Source organism: Miscanthus floridulus, chromosome 6 (assembly GCF_019320115.1).
Source record: "Miscanthus floridulus cultivar M001 chromosome 6, ASM1932011v1, whole genome shotgun sequence".
Taxonomy (NCBI): domain Eukaryota; kingdom Viridiplantae; phylum Streptophyta; class Magnoliopsida; order Poales; family Poaceae; genus Miscanthus; species Miscanthus floridulus.
The window spans coordinates 105,790,185-105,803,991 of record NC_089585.1 but is presented as its reverse complement, the minus strand read 5'-3'; the positions used below and the strand labels follow the sequence as shown (position 1 = coordinate 105,803,991).

General features: G+C 47.8%; 2 protein-coding genes and 1 pseudogene across 3 annotated transcripts; 1 reads left to right on the top strand and 2 right to left on the bottom strand.

Annotated features, from left to right (window-relative positions):
• Window positions 1–716: 716 nt before the first annotated feature.
• LOC136458925 (chaperone protein dnaJ C76, chloroplastic-like) lies at window positions 717–3,692 on the bottom strand. 2 transcript variants are annotated; one of them, XM_066458830.1, is made up of 9 exons: window positions 2,997–3,674; window positions 2,614–2,742; window positions 2,384–2,513; window positions 2,176–2,296; window positions 1,920–2,001; window positions 1,704–1,754; window positions 1,465–1,503; window positions 1,240–1,333; window positions 717–1,130 (listed from the first exon to the last, which is right to left on the bottom strand). In XM_066458830.1, exons 1-9 carry the CDS (start codon window positions 3,534–3,536, stop codon window positions 1,003–1,005), a joined length of 1,314 nt encoding a protein of 437 aa, XP_066314927.1. In that variant the 5' UTR covers window positions 3,537–3,674; the 3' UTR covers window positions 717–1,002. The 2 variants fall into 2 exon arrangements, with proteins under 2 accessions (XP_066314927.1, XP_066314928.1); XM_066458831.1 differs by having other exon boundaries at window positions 1,026–1,163; window positions 2,997–3,692.
• Window positions 3,693–4,806: 1,114 nt separating this feature from the next.
• Window positions 4,807–9,824, bottom strand: LOC136456492 (probable alpha,alpha-trehalose-phosphate synthase [UDP-forming] 7). Its single transcript, XM_066456397.1, has 3 exons — window positions 7,536–9,824; window positions 5,922–6,195; window positions 4,807–5,520 (listed from the first exon to the last, which is right to left on the bottom strand). The coding sequence occupies exons 1-3, from the start codon at window positions 9,599–9,601 to the stop codon at window positions 5,191–5,193; spliced, it is 2,670 nt and encodes an 889-aa protein (XP_066312494.1). The 5' UTR covers window positions 9,602–9,824; the 3' UTR covers window positions 4,807–5,190.
• A 448-nt stretch (window positions 9,825–10,272) lies between these two features.
• On the top strand, window positions 10,273–13,182 carry LOC136460970 (homeobox-leucine zipper protein ROC8-like; annotated as a pseudogene).
• Window positions 13,183–13,807: the final 625 nt, after the last annotated feature.

The following is a 13,807-nucleotide window of genomic DNA, read 5'->3' as shown; positions in this document are numbered from 1 at the left end:
AGCCCAAATCCCCGTCGCTTCCAATTCTTTCCTCACTTCTATTATTCTTTTGAGGAATCCTTTCCTCACTCCTCAGTTCTAGCCTTCCAGGTTGTAGCTGCCCAAACCCACACCACAGGGCCCTGCTCTACCTGTAGCCTGCCCGAAAAATGGAAGGGGACGCGGTTCTTTCGAGCATGGATTCCCTGTGGTTCTACTCCAGCGTCTTCCTCCGGCCGTCCTCCAAGCACAAGGAGAGCGAGTGTGCAGAAGAGCCGCAGCAAGATTCGGCATCAGAAACCAACAAGACGACCAGCGGCCGCCCTTGCCAGGCCCCCAAATGCGTCAAGGAGGCAGCGGCGCAAACGGGGCGAAGAGCAGAGCGCGCAACGCTGCGAATTGCGGCTGCGAGGGGCTGCAGCTGGGAGTGGGATGAGCGCATGGTTGCTTGGCAGAAGGAGCATAGGTGGCGGGCGCGCGTTGCTGCGGCGGCCCGAGCCCGGTGCTCGCAGGCGACGATGCCGCCGCCCGGAGAAGGCGTGGCCATGAAGGCGCATCTCAAGTCGTGGGCTCACGCGGTCGCTTGCTCCGTCAGATAAGGGTTCTCCATTCAGAACCTAGGGAAAGTAAATTTTTTATCCATCTCTGAATAATTGCATCTCTTCATGGTTGTACTTGCGGATTTCTGTGGTTTATTATGCAGTTCGTCTTTCTGGTATGATCACTTGATGCTCAGATAAAGATAACCGATTCATTTGATATAGATTATGATTGTAAGAGTAGCAAGGTGTCACTTTCTGTGTACACTTGTTTTGCATCTGGAATCTGAGGGAACTCTATGGGCAATCAACCCGAGCTATCACAAACAGAGAATTTACAGGTATACCACTATACCATGTGGAATCAGAGAGCAAATACTATACAGGCTGCAGCTCTCTGTAAATGATTAGGCTATACATACATGAAGTAAATAGGGGTTAAGTATCCCTGTAATGTTTCCTAAGATATCTGATTGCTGTGTTCTCACTCCTTGCTGGGCACTGCCTCTGGAAGTTTGAATGTAGGAGGCTTGTCGGCGCCTTTCCTTGAGTACTCTCGCCACCTCCTTGCTGCAGCCGCTGCTCGCTTTGCTCTCTCCTTTGCCTCCTCTTCTGCTTATTGGGTTAGCAGGGACGTTAACAAGGCTTTTAATGTGAAGAGTAGAAAACATAAAAAGTATATATGGGCAACTTTTATAAAGACTAAATATGCTAGTTTTACCGTTCTTCTCATATCTTGTTGGTGCTCCCCAAATATCACTCCATGAGCCACCCTTACTGGAATCATCTTGGCTCATCCGCCTTCTGACCTTCTCCTGCAAGATACATACTAGTTTATAAGAAATGCAGGCAGTTCATATGTCAAAAAAAAAAAAAAAAACTATGTGTCATCATGTTATTCCTTAATGTTATATCTAATGAAGGTTCCTCAAGCAGAAAACTGTACCAGGACTTTGGCTTGTCTTTTCTCCCAGCGTGAGCTTGCCTGAGAAGGCAGAAAACATATTACAAGATGTGAGAAAGCCGTGGCTTGTTTAACTTTGGAAGAAGTGTTATATAACATATCAACTTCAGGAAGTGATTGCATTATCAAATATCAACACAATAACTGTTGCAGAAAAGTGGGTGACCCATTACAAAAGGAGAAGGTGAGGATATGTAAAAAAACAAGAACTGATATATTACCATCCGAAACACATCAACTGAGCCTCCCATCCCAGCAAGCATTAATCCAACCTGTTAAAATTGAAAAAGATTCTTCATATACTAGTAAAAGGTAGGATAACATCTATTGTTGGTTTGAATATAGAAGGGTGGTCCTATTGTTAACTAGCTGCAATCAGAATTAGAAACTCAGAAACATGATCATGCCATCGAAATTATCAGAAAACATAATCGTACATTTACTCTCTCTACTCTGCGCATTTCATCCTCAAGGAGCGAAAGTTGCGCAGCTGAAGTCCAATGAATGCAGTCAACTGGGCTGGACAAAAACGAAAGTTTATCAGAACAGGTAGTCAGAATACAGGACTTGAAACCGAAAGAAATATTTATTTGGCCCACTTTACACCAAATTTTCGGTAGGGATGCTTGGATCATGGATGATTAAGGAACAAAAGTCGAGGCAAAAAAGAAATAAAGATTTTGCCATTCTCACCAACTATCAATAGCTTCCTGAATCAGTTCTGTGCTGCCTGATTGGTCATAAACTCTTGCCCGTCCGAAATCTTCCTCAATTTGAAAGACCTTAGAACACACGTTAGCACAGTTCTTGCATCCTGCAGAGAGATGTGCGTAGAACATAATTAAGAGCTCATTGAATTGAATCCAAATGCAATTTCTGTTCAGGGCAAAACCATCAATACCTATGCAGCTAAACTCATCAACAAATACGTGATCCTGGGGTGCACTGTCATCCAAGAAAGGATTGGTTGCAGTCGCAGCATACCCATGTATCTCATCATACACTGCTCGTTGGATGGGATCGGTAAGCACCTGCTTTCACTTGCTCATATTAGCTTCACACATAATTGCAATATAGCTCTCCATAAAACATGTTTAGAAAATGGCAGGATTCTATCTGCTAAGACTGTACCGTGTAAACTTCATTGATGAACATGCAGAAATTTGTCATATCAGGGTCATTCCCACTGAGATCAGGATGACAAGATTTCATGCAATTGTAGTATGCTTTCTTGATCTGCTTCGGCGTTGCATCTGGCATCTGCAAGCATGCGAGAATTAAATTCTAAGTGTTCTACAGCAGCTTCAGGGTTGCAACAAACAGCCCCACTGCATAGTATGTTTCTTCTGCCTAACCATTTCAAAATTGCTGCCACAAAGATATATTTTCAAAGTACGAAGAAAAAAAGTACTGCTTGTTTTCCACTTCTACAAAACTAGACAATTCGAAAGAACGGGTTTATCGCAAGAAAGGTAAACTGCAAAAAAGAATGCTTTCAAGATGGAAACACCTACAACGCCAAGAACAGCGTAATAATCTTCGGCGATTCCCCCCTCCGAGCTGCGGGACTCCGCCGCCACCGCTTTCACCCTCAAGCTCGTTCTTCCCCGCGTCCTCCGGCGCCAGTCCCGGTCTCTTCTTCCGGCCCCAGCCAACCCTGCGATGGCATATCGTTGTGGGCTACCGGAGCACGAGACTGGCGTTGAGGCCGCATGGAACTTGGTGCCGGTGTCCGCGAGCAGCGGTTTGGAAAGGAGAGGAGCCATCGGATGAGACGGCAGCGTGTATTGGATCTGGCTCCGGCGAGAGAGAGATGGAGGGAGGGAGGGAGGAGAAGGCGGTGTGGATCCGGTGGGGTTCGCCCTGCTCTGCTTTCCTGTCCGTTTTCTTGGCGGTTGGCGCCCGGTGTTTGTTTGATTTTTCTCCGCCACTCCTCTCCCGCGATTTTTCTCTGCCGTTTGGCAATATATGCCATATCCACCTTGCCCATAATCGTATTTTGCGTTTGCTTCCTTCAACTTTCTTCGGAAATCGGAACGATCCGACAGCGACATGTCCCACTAAACATTGAAGAATGTCGGAACATGTCCCGCTATGCCAATATATGCATGTTTTCTTGCCCAAAATTGTTGAGGGGAAGAAGAGGGTTGTGCCTGGGCTCTACTGAAGAGTTCGGCGGAGAAATGGATCGTCCATAATATTCCCGGCGACGATAAAATCTCAATTTGTTGGTGATATATTGCATCCTCAGTGCCTCTACTTTTGCATTTTATGACCTTATTATCTTCCAGAGCAGAGCCCACAATTGTCATGTAAAAATCCTTGGATGAGCGCATGGGCCCTCATGATTTTGCCACAGGTTGTACACCACACAAATAACTAGGACATTTTTGTCTTCAACCAGAAAGGAATTTCATTTTATGTTCTTTTGGAGGGCAGATTGTGAAAAATGCTCAATTACATGGATCGCGATGGATAAGAGGGAATAGCCTCAGCTGGAACGACATGTCCCTTTCCATCAGGTAGCGATTGATGCAGTGATCGCTAATACAGAACACTGTCAGGAAACAAGCCGAGCATGTCTGATAAGAGGCTTTCTATGTAACTTTTTATCACGAAGTTTAGAAACAGATAAAAAAATTAGGCCCCAATATGTTGTCTAAACTATATCCATGCAATGTTCGCTTCGCTGAAAAGCCTGACTAAAAAGTATTGTTCGTTGATTTATTGTGAGAGAAAAACATTGTACCATGGCTGATAAGCAAGCTGATATTATCCTTCTCGCTAAGAGAGGCTACGTCGCTATATAATAGTTCTCTCAGAATCAGTATAAGTATTTCTAGACTGGAACTGTGGTAGCCTGGTAGGGAAGGAAGAAATAGAATCACCATAAACTACTTGGGCGACGATTCTGATCCCTATAGTAAACACAAAAGAAAAGAAACACTAGAATCAATGTTCGTGTTCATAACTAGCTAGATCGATCCCTTGTGCGACTGTTTGGTAGAACCGATTCATCCATCCAAACGGGTCTAGTGCATCGCAGTAGCTCACACATGCTGCTTTGAATTCTCTGCTCTTGGCCTCTTGGGGATCTATTTTGATGTACTTCCTAGACTGCTATAAAGAAGCAGATCTGCAGATGCAGCCCGTACTTTAATTTTTGTCCGCACGAGTCCACGATATTCTTTGATGTCCTATATAAATCCATTTGTAGTTCCTTCTGTTTATTGAAGTAATGGAATAGTTTGACATGCAAGAACAAGCTTCTTCAGGTATCGTGCTGGCCTCTGCTCGCGTAGGCTTCAATCACAGAAAAGACGGTTGGGATCAATTGCACCAGTGGGCACAATCCCAATGGCCACCTACTAATTTCGGCTTATATTCTATGAACTCGCGGAAATATTCCATTCTCTCTTAACTGGTACCAAGGTGAAAAAGGTAAATCGATGCCGGCCATGGATTCTTCCCTCCAGGCACTTTTTCCTATCTACTACTAGATACAATATGAAAATTACTCTACCTTAAGGTAAACTGGAAAAAGGAAGCAGAAATAGAGAAACAACTAGGTTATTGACAATGACTATCCTGGTATTGCTAATGTTTCACTTCCTGCTGAACGACATCGGCTTCAGTTTTAGTCTGGTGGTGGCAGTGCCAAATCAGCTAAGCACTTCCACCTCCTCAGGATGACACCTGATGCCATTATCATGCTTCCTCCAGTGTAGATGGTCCATCCGTTGCTTCCGGTGAACCAGAACTAGCTTCCTCCGATGCATCAGCAAGTGCTTCTAGCATGTTTAAGACCTCATTAGCGTCATCCAAATAGTAAATGGCCTTGCTTGGTTTCTGCCCGACTGTGCAGGCATACAGCGAGGTTTGGGGATCAACCATGCTCTTCCTCATACTATCAGCAATCTGTTCAAACATATCCTCATCCGATCTATCATCACCAATGCACAGAACGAAATCTGCTTCCCTTCCCTTCTCCATGAGAGTTGAAAGTATCTTCTCGGCAACAAAACCTTTGCTGACAGCCTGCAATCAAAGAAAAGCTGGGAGTTAAACTCGGAGTACCAAGTGACTAAATTTCTGCTGACAACAGAGAAATCAATTTCAACACAAAATCAAACTAAGGACTTTGATGAGCAAGTTTCATAGCAAATACAACTTAGATAAGTTTTACGGATTTTAAGCACATGCGAGTTCAAATTTCTCTCTAGCCTTGCCATCATAACATGTCATGGAAGATGAATGATAGTATTATGGCCTAAATGACAGACTTCATAGTAAATTAACTCGAGTTAATGTCAGTTAAAGAGAAGAAACACTAATAGGTACACTATTTTGCACATGGTGTGGGGAACGTGAACATCCACAACATAAGTATCAATTTCAACCATGCGGAGTACATAATGTGTTTTGGAGAAATTCAATACCTGAGGCTTAACCTCTACAATATGCTGGCCACTCTTTACAGAGACTGGCTCATTGGCCAGGACACTTTCCAAATGATCTAGCATTTCTTTCGCTTGTGCAGATCCAAAACCAGGGTCAGCATCTTGGTGATGCCAGACCAAAGCACTCTCTTTGGTTTCAATATATGATCCATCAGTTGCCTCTGTGTACAGTTTCATTACCGGCTCAGCCATATGCATCCATCCAAAATCTGATGTCTGATGCTGTAATTGCCACTGTTCGTCTCTGGTCCACCTGCAGACATAAGCAACTGTTGAGATATGTCCCAAACTTCCTAGGAAATCCCAATGTTTAACATCACTTCAAACTCACAAATATTCAAAAGAATCCTATAAAACCATCAAAGAACACAGAAGTTTAAAAGTTTATCCGACTGTTTACATGCAAGCACTTTCGATATGCAAGTTGCAGAGTTGGAAGTGTTAAGCCATTCACAGCCTATTTTATCACCCAGATGAGAACAATGAATCTGCGCATATTGCCAGTAGCCCAGCTATCAATCAGACCTTTTACTGTGCTGTGTGCTCATTCTTGATTGAGCAATAAACACATATTGACACTAAAATAATCATACCAAATGACAGGACAAGATTTTTCGGTTATATTGAACTATCAAAGTGTTGTGTGGATGCAAAGATAAAGTATTGATGCATGGGGATAAACATTTCATTGATGATCAGCGTATTCATATGTCATGCATAAGTCCAAAGCTGTCAGCCAATAATAATTACAGTCTTTAATACTTACTATCAGTCCTAAACATATAGCTATCCTGAGCAGGTTGCCTTGCTGAAACATTTACATATCTGATGCGTGATTGTCACTAAAAGGCGTGATTGTCACTGCCTTTATAGTTTTTAAAATAGGAATGACGCATCGCCAACATGACAATATCAGAGTAGGTAATGGGGTTGCACTGAATGCATCAAAAGCACGGCAGCTATCAGAATCATACAGATAAAATGCAAAGCATATTTCTTGTCTGCACTGCACTAGAATGCATCAAAAGCACGACAGCTATCGGATACAGATAAAATGCAAAGCACATTTCTTGTCTTTCTAGCACTTTTAGGTATATGTTTTGGTGATGTTTTGGACAAACATGACATGACAACAGGTTCACCAAATCAATGTTGAGCTTGAGCCATCTTAATCAACAACAAAGATAATGAAATCTTTGGTTGGTGATTTTCTGTAATACAGAGTTTACTAAGCATAAACAGATCATGAATGAGCTGTTCATGTAAGAAGCTTTGGCTGATCTTCTAATCAAAAGAATAAGTTAGGATACGGAAATTGTAATAGTGGCATGCTGCAATGGGAGGAAATCTAAAGTTTTGTGACAGATTAATCACAAAAATAGGAAAATCTTCTCTTTACTTTCTTTTGAGAGAGTCAAGTCAGGAAAGCAAGCAACCTCTCAACATGTGACATTAAACTTCAATATAATTTTGCATTCATTTATATTAGCAGCTAAGATGAATATCAGTTGCATTTAAGGCAAAGAGGCAATGAAAGACACTAAAGAACTGCAATAAACTAAATAGTCATGAAAACTATGGAAAGACTTATACCTCATAAAGTAGCCATGTTCAGCAGCAATGCCAAGCTCTGGGCAAGGGTAAAACCATTTTTCAAGGCTATCCCTTCCTCTTCCACTTACAATAAAAACAACATTCTTCTTATCAGCACACAGGGTATTCATCATGTTAACAACAGTTTCACTTGGAGTCTTGTTCATTGTAGTTTGTGGTACTAGGGTTCCATCGTAGTCCAGTAGTATGATCCTGCTCTTTGACCTCTTGTAATCCGCAACAATAGAATCTACAGTAAGCTTTTTGAAATTGCGGTCAAGAGCAACCACTCTAAATCCAAATCCTAGTCCAACACCCCAGCATCTTCTCCTAAAATGGTCCCTACAGCTTCTCTCGAAATCATGAATATAGCTCTTAGACCAATAGGCAACATCATGTGAGCTGACATACCGATAGTGCTTCTCATGTCGCAGTTGCTTCTCATTGTCTGATAAAGCGATGGACTCATTCATTGCCTCTGCTGTTGACTCAAGGTTCCACGGGTTTACCCGAATTGCTGCACTCAATGATGGTGAGCAGCCAATGAATTCTGACACAACTAGCATACTTTTCCCCCGCGGTCTATCATCCACAGAACCATCCAAACCTGGAATTCCCTGCCTACACACAATGTATTCATATGGTGTAAGGTTCATTCCATCCCTGACTGCAGTGACAACGACACACTCTGCAATGGTGTAATAAGCCATCCTCTCAACACTTGACAGTGTCCTATTGACAAGCACGACAGGGCTATATCCAGACCGTCCAAACTGCTCATTGATCCTCCTGCAACTGTCTTCAATCTCAGTCTGTAGCCCCTCCAGGTCTTTCCCGCTGCCGCCTTTTGGGTTTGCAATCTGCACCAACACTGCCCGGCCCTGCCATTTTGGATGTGTCTTCAGCATCTGTTCAAACGCAAGAATCTTCAGATCAATCCCCTTAAAAATGTCCATATCATCCACACCGAGCAAGACAGTCTTCCGATTGAATTGGTTCCGGAGCTCCGCGACCTGCCGCTCCAGATCAGGCTGCTGGAGCAGTGACCGCAGCTGCACCATGTTAATCCCAACAGGCATGATCTTTATCCCCACCGTGCGTCCAAAGTAATCGAGCCCAATGTATCCCCTCTTGGATTGGTACTCGATCCCGAGCATGCGGCTGCAGCAGGACAGGAAATGCCGGGCGTAATCGAAGGTGTGGAACCCAATCAGATCGCAGTTGAGCAGCGATTTGAGGATCTCATCACGGACGGGGAGGGAACGGTAGAGCTCCGACGAAGGGAAGGAGCTGTGCAGGAAGAAGCCGATGCGGAGGCGGTTGAATCGGCGGCGCAGGAAGGACGGGAGGGCTAGGAGGTGGTAGTCGTGGATCCAGACGTAGTCGTCCTCCGGGTTGAGGACCTCGATGACGCGCTGGGAGAAGAGCTTGTTGGCGAGGACGTAGGCCTCCCACTGGGAGCGGTCGAAGCGTCCGCCGTGGTCTGGGGAGAAGGGGAGCATGTAGTGGAAGAGCGGCCAGAGCGTCTGCTTACAGAAGCCGTGGTAGAATCGGTCGCAGAGGTCCTTGGGGAGGAAGGCCGGGACGCAGCGGAACCTGTCGAGGAGCGCCTGCGCGACCTCGTCCTGCTCGACGGCCGGCACGTCGGCGAGGAGGGAGCCGACGTAGAGGACCTCCATGTCTTCGGGGAGGCCGTCGCGGAGGTGGAAGAGGAGCGAGTCCTCATCCCAGGAGAAGCTCCACCCGCGGCCGTCGGGCCCGCGCTCGCCGCGCACGGGGAGCGTGTTGGCGACGACGATGAGGCGGTCGCTGGCGAACGACGACGGCACGTCGGAGGCGACGCTGCCCGCTTGGTCCTCGTCGAGCTCCACGAGCGTCCCGGGCGTCGTCATCGTCCGCTGCATCTGCCTCGCCCGCGGCGGGCGGCCCCCGCCTCCGCCTCCAACTCCAACTCCACCCCCGCCGCCGCCGCCGCCCTCACCCCCGCCGCCGCCGCCTCCGTAGTCGAGGGCGGAGAGGTTGCCATTGGCGAGATCGACCAGATTGGTGTAGGATCGCGAGAACATGGCGGACGACCCGACGAAACGCGCCCCAGATTGATCCCCCGATTCTACTTCTGCCTCGATTGGATTGCTCGATCGATTGGTTTATCGCGACAGAGAACACCGCGCAACGGGGGAAGGGAGGGGGGCGCTACACGCCAAGTCGCCAACACACCATCACCAGGTGCGGTGCGGCGTGGCGTGGGGCGTGGGGCGTGGGGGCGAAAGATTAGCGGCTTTGTGCGCGCCCCGCGTAGGTCGACTACGAGATGTGCATGGGGCACTGGGGTGTGCGTTGGATTTGGAAAGCGGCAGTGGTGCCGCACTGCCGCGGGGATAAGCTCGGCGCCACGCACGCAGACGCCCTACGCCCACCGGGACACGGGACATCCCCGAAGCCAAGCCAGGGGTCGACGACGTGTAGCCGCTGCGACGCAGGAGGACGCACGGCTCTGGCCTGTACCGCTCGCCGCTCAGGCCGCTCGTCACGTTGCTCTCGTCGCTGCTGCTCTGGCAGGGCCGCGGCGCCTGACGAGGACAAAATAAAACTGATGTTGCTGCGGCGCCAGCTGTTGAAGCAGAGCCGCACACGGGGAGCCCAGTGTGCGCCGGTGGGCTACGCCTAGTTGGCACTAGGCGCTGTGCGGCGCTCGGTCGCATCTAGAATGCGGGTACGGGTAGCAGATCGAGGAGCGATGGGGTTTAGGGACTAAAGTTTAGTTCGTGTCATATTGAACGTTCGGATGTTAATTAAGAGGACTAAATATAAGTTAATTAAAAAACTAATTACACAGGAGTAGACTAATTTATGAGATGAATCTATTAAATCTAATTAAGCCATCATTAGCATATATTTACTATAGCACAACATTATCAAATCATGAACTAAATAGGCTTAAAAAATCGTCTCGCAAATTAGTCACAATCTATGTAATTAGTTATTTTTTAATTTATATTTAATACTCCATGCATGTGTTAAACATTCGATGGGACTGGGACTAAAATCTGGACTACGAACCCATGTTTGGCCCTTTTGAGGACGAAATCACCAGCGGAACTGGAAATCCGGTCAGTCCAATCATGTACTCCGTATACTAGTGTAGCACATGTTTTTCTGTGTTAATATGCTATTTTTGCACGATGATCATTTGTTGCTTTTATATATTTGATGATCGCGTATGGCACGCGAGGCATACCGAAGAAGACGTGTTCCAGGAGAACAATGATATAACGGATGACAATTGACAAGAGCCATCTCAGTCAGTGGCACCGCTGGACCGTCCCTTTCCTACCGGTTTGTTAAGACTAGCTGTTGACGCGTGCCCCTACGCGAGTAGTGAATATATGGTTCTTATAACATGTAAAAAAAATGAGATTGATTTGCAAAGGCGGTTAAGACCCTCCATAATGTTGCTGTTGAGTGATGCCTAAAAGAGGAGAGAGAAAATTCTAGCATCACTTTCTCCATTGGATGGTTGTGTTCGACTGGTCATTATAAATCGGCTTATCAGTCATTGTACAGTATTGCTTATAATGCCAGCCGAACATAGCCGCAACCGGTGAAGCCAGTTTTAAGCGATGCCAGCAAAACCGGGAGATCGATAAAATATTGTTGGGAGAATTATTTATTTGGCACTGAAACAAATCAGTGTTTCGTATTTGGCACTCGAAAATTTAAACTTTCTTATCTGGCATCAAGTTGAAATTTTCTTTCGTAAATGGCACTGCCATCCATTTAGGACAGTAACGGTGTCAAGTGACTGGTAAAAAGACATAAATACCCTCATTTGCAGCAGAAATCCACGGTGCCAAATAGGGAAGTTCAAGTATTTTCGTATGGACGATATTGCCGGAGCTCTTGCGCAGCCCCGCGCCAGATTCAGCAGCTCGAAGCGTACGATTCTCTCTTGTTTCGTTTTGTTTCCATTTCTTTTGCTGTTTCTTCATCGTGTCCGGCCGTCGTTGTCGTCGTGATGGTTGACGGAGAGGAATGTAATGGTGCGTGTTCACCGGTGACTGCAGGATGTTCAAGGAGTGCCCGCACCCCGACGAGAACCAGCGCGCCACGCTCAGCCGGGAGCTCGGCCTGGAGCCGCACCAGACCAAGTTCTGGTTCCAGAACCGCCGCACCCAGATGAAGGTAAAGTGTCCCAGTTCCTTTTTTTCTTCTTCCATTCACGAGTTCGCCGTGTTTCATCTCGACCTTCTGTCGGCTTGTTTTCCACATGTTCTTGATGAATGACAACGCTCCTGTGTGCTTGTGCGAGTTGCAGGCGCAGCACGAGCGCGTGGACAACTGCTTCCTCCGCGCGGAGAACGACAAGATCCGGTGCGAGAACATCACCATGCGTGAGGCGCTCAAGAACATCGTCTGCCCCAACTGCGGCGGCCCGCCCGTTGCTGAGGACTACTTCGACGAGCAGAAGCTGCGCGTGGAGAACGCCCGCCTGAAAGAAGAGGTAAATCATGAGTTGACCAACCACGCACTGTTTCTGGCGACGTCCTCGTCGGTCTGTCCGTCCCCGTGTATTTCTGTACTGTACGTCTATCTCTGAATGATGCCTGCCTACCGACCTGCAGTTGGACCGGGTGTCGAGCATGACGTCCAAGTACCTCGGCCGGCCATTCACGCAGATGCCGCCGGTGCCGACCATGTCCGTGTCGTCGCTGGACCTGTCCATGGGCGGGATGCCCGAGCAACAGGGCCCCCTCGGCGGGCCGTCGCTGGACCTGGACCTCCTCAGCGGCTGCTCGTCCGGGATGCCGTACCAGATGCCGGCGCCCATGATGGAAATGGAGCACCCCATGATGGTGGACATGGCGACGCGCGCCATGGACGAGCTCATCCGACTCGCCCAGGCCGGCGACCAAATCTGGGTCAAGGGCATGCCCGGGGACGCCAAGGAGCCTCTTCGCCAAGCCCGGCGGCGCGTTTTGCTCGTCGGACATGAACGTCGAGGGGTCTAGGGACTCGGGCCTCGTGTTCATGAGCGCCGTCGCGCTCGTCGACGTCTTCATGGACACGGTACACTTGCACATTCCTTCCTTTCCCTTCGTCTTCCAGCGCCTCGCGCCCATGGCGATGGCTGATCGATGTCGTTGTTGTTGTTGCAGAACAAGTGGATGGAGTTCTTCCCCGGCATCGTGTCCAAGGCGCAGATCGTTGATGTTCTCGTGAACGGCTTGGGCGGGAGGAGCGACTCCTTGATCATGGTAATGTCGTCGAATCTCTGCATTGGAAACAATGCTGTGCCTTCTCGTCGTGTGAATATGTGATCACTGGAAGGAAAACTAATGGCTAGCGCCGTGTCGTCGCGCAGATGTACGAGGAGCTGCACATCATGACGCCGGTCGTCCCGACTCACGAGCTGAGCTTCCTCCGCTACTGCAAGCAGATCGAGCAAGGGCTATGGGCCGTCGCCGACATCTCCATGGACGGGCAGCGCGACGCCCACAACGGCATGCCGTCCCGCTCCCGTCGCATGCCGTCGGGGTGCCTCATCGCCGACATGTCAAATGGCTACTCCAAGGTGATCGACGCGACGCGAGCAGCTCATGCCCTGTGCAGGCTGTGCTCCACGTGCATGTGCATTGCTGTGTGCTAGTGCTACACTACAATGGTTGGTGCCCCTGCCCTGGCCTGACCTGACACACATTCATGTCATGTGTGCCACAGCGCCGCCACCTCGGGAGAGAGAGGGTGAGGGAGAGAGGAAGGGGAGGCGATGGGAGCAACTGCAAGGGCAGCGGCGGCTGCATGGGCGACGTGGAGGTTGGTAGAGGTGTAGCGGCGTGGGAGTCTTATGTGTACAGGGGTACATCGGACACACGAAAAAAAACTGACATGGTCAAACAGTCAACTAACAGATTGATCTATGAAAATGGACGGCAGTGCCATTTACGAAAGAAAATTTCAACTTGATGTCAGATAAGAAAGTTCATATTTTTGAGTGCCAAATACGAAATACTGATTTATTTCAATGCCAAATAAATAATTCTCTCAATATTGTTTTCTTCGTACCCATTGAGATGAAGACGACAAAACTTGTGCAGTGTTGCAGCCTCTCCCGGTGGCTGGCTGAGTACGGCATCTACTTTTTCATTTACTTTTAACTGGATTGGCGGGTCCCACAAGTGATGCTTGGTATTGTCCACCACTGTAAGCTAACTCGAGTGGTGCTACAATTCATACGTGGAGGCTAGTGATTTCTGGCACCACTGGGACATTGT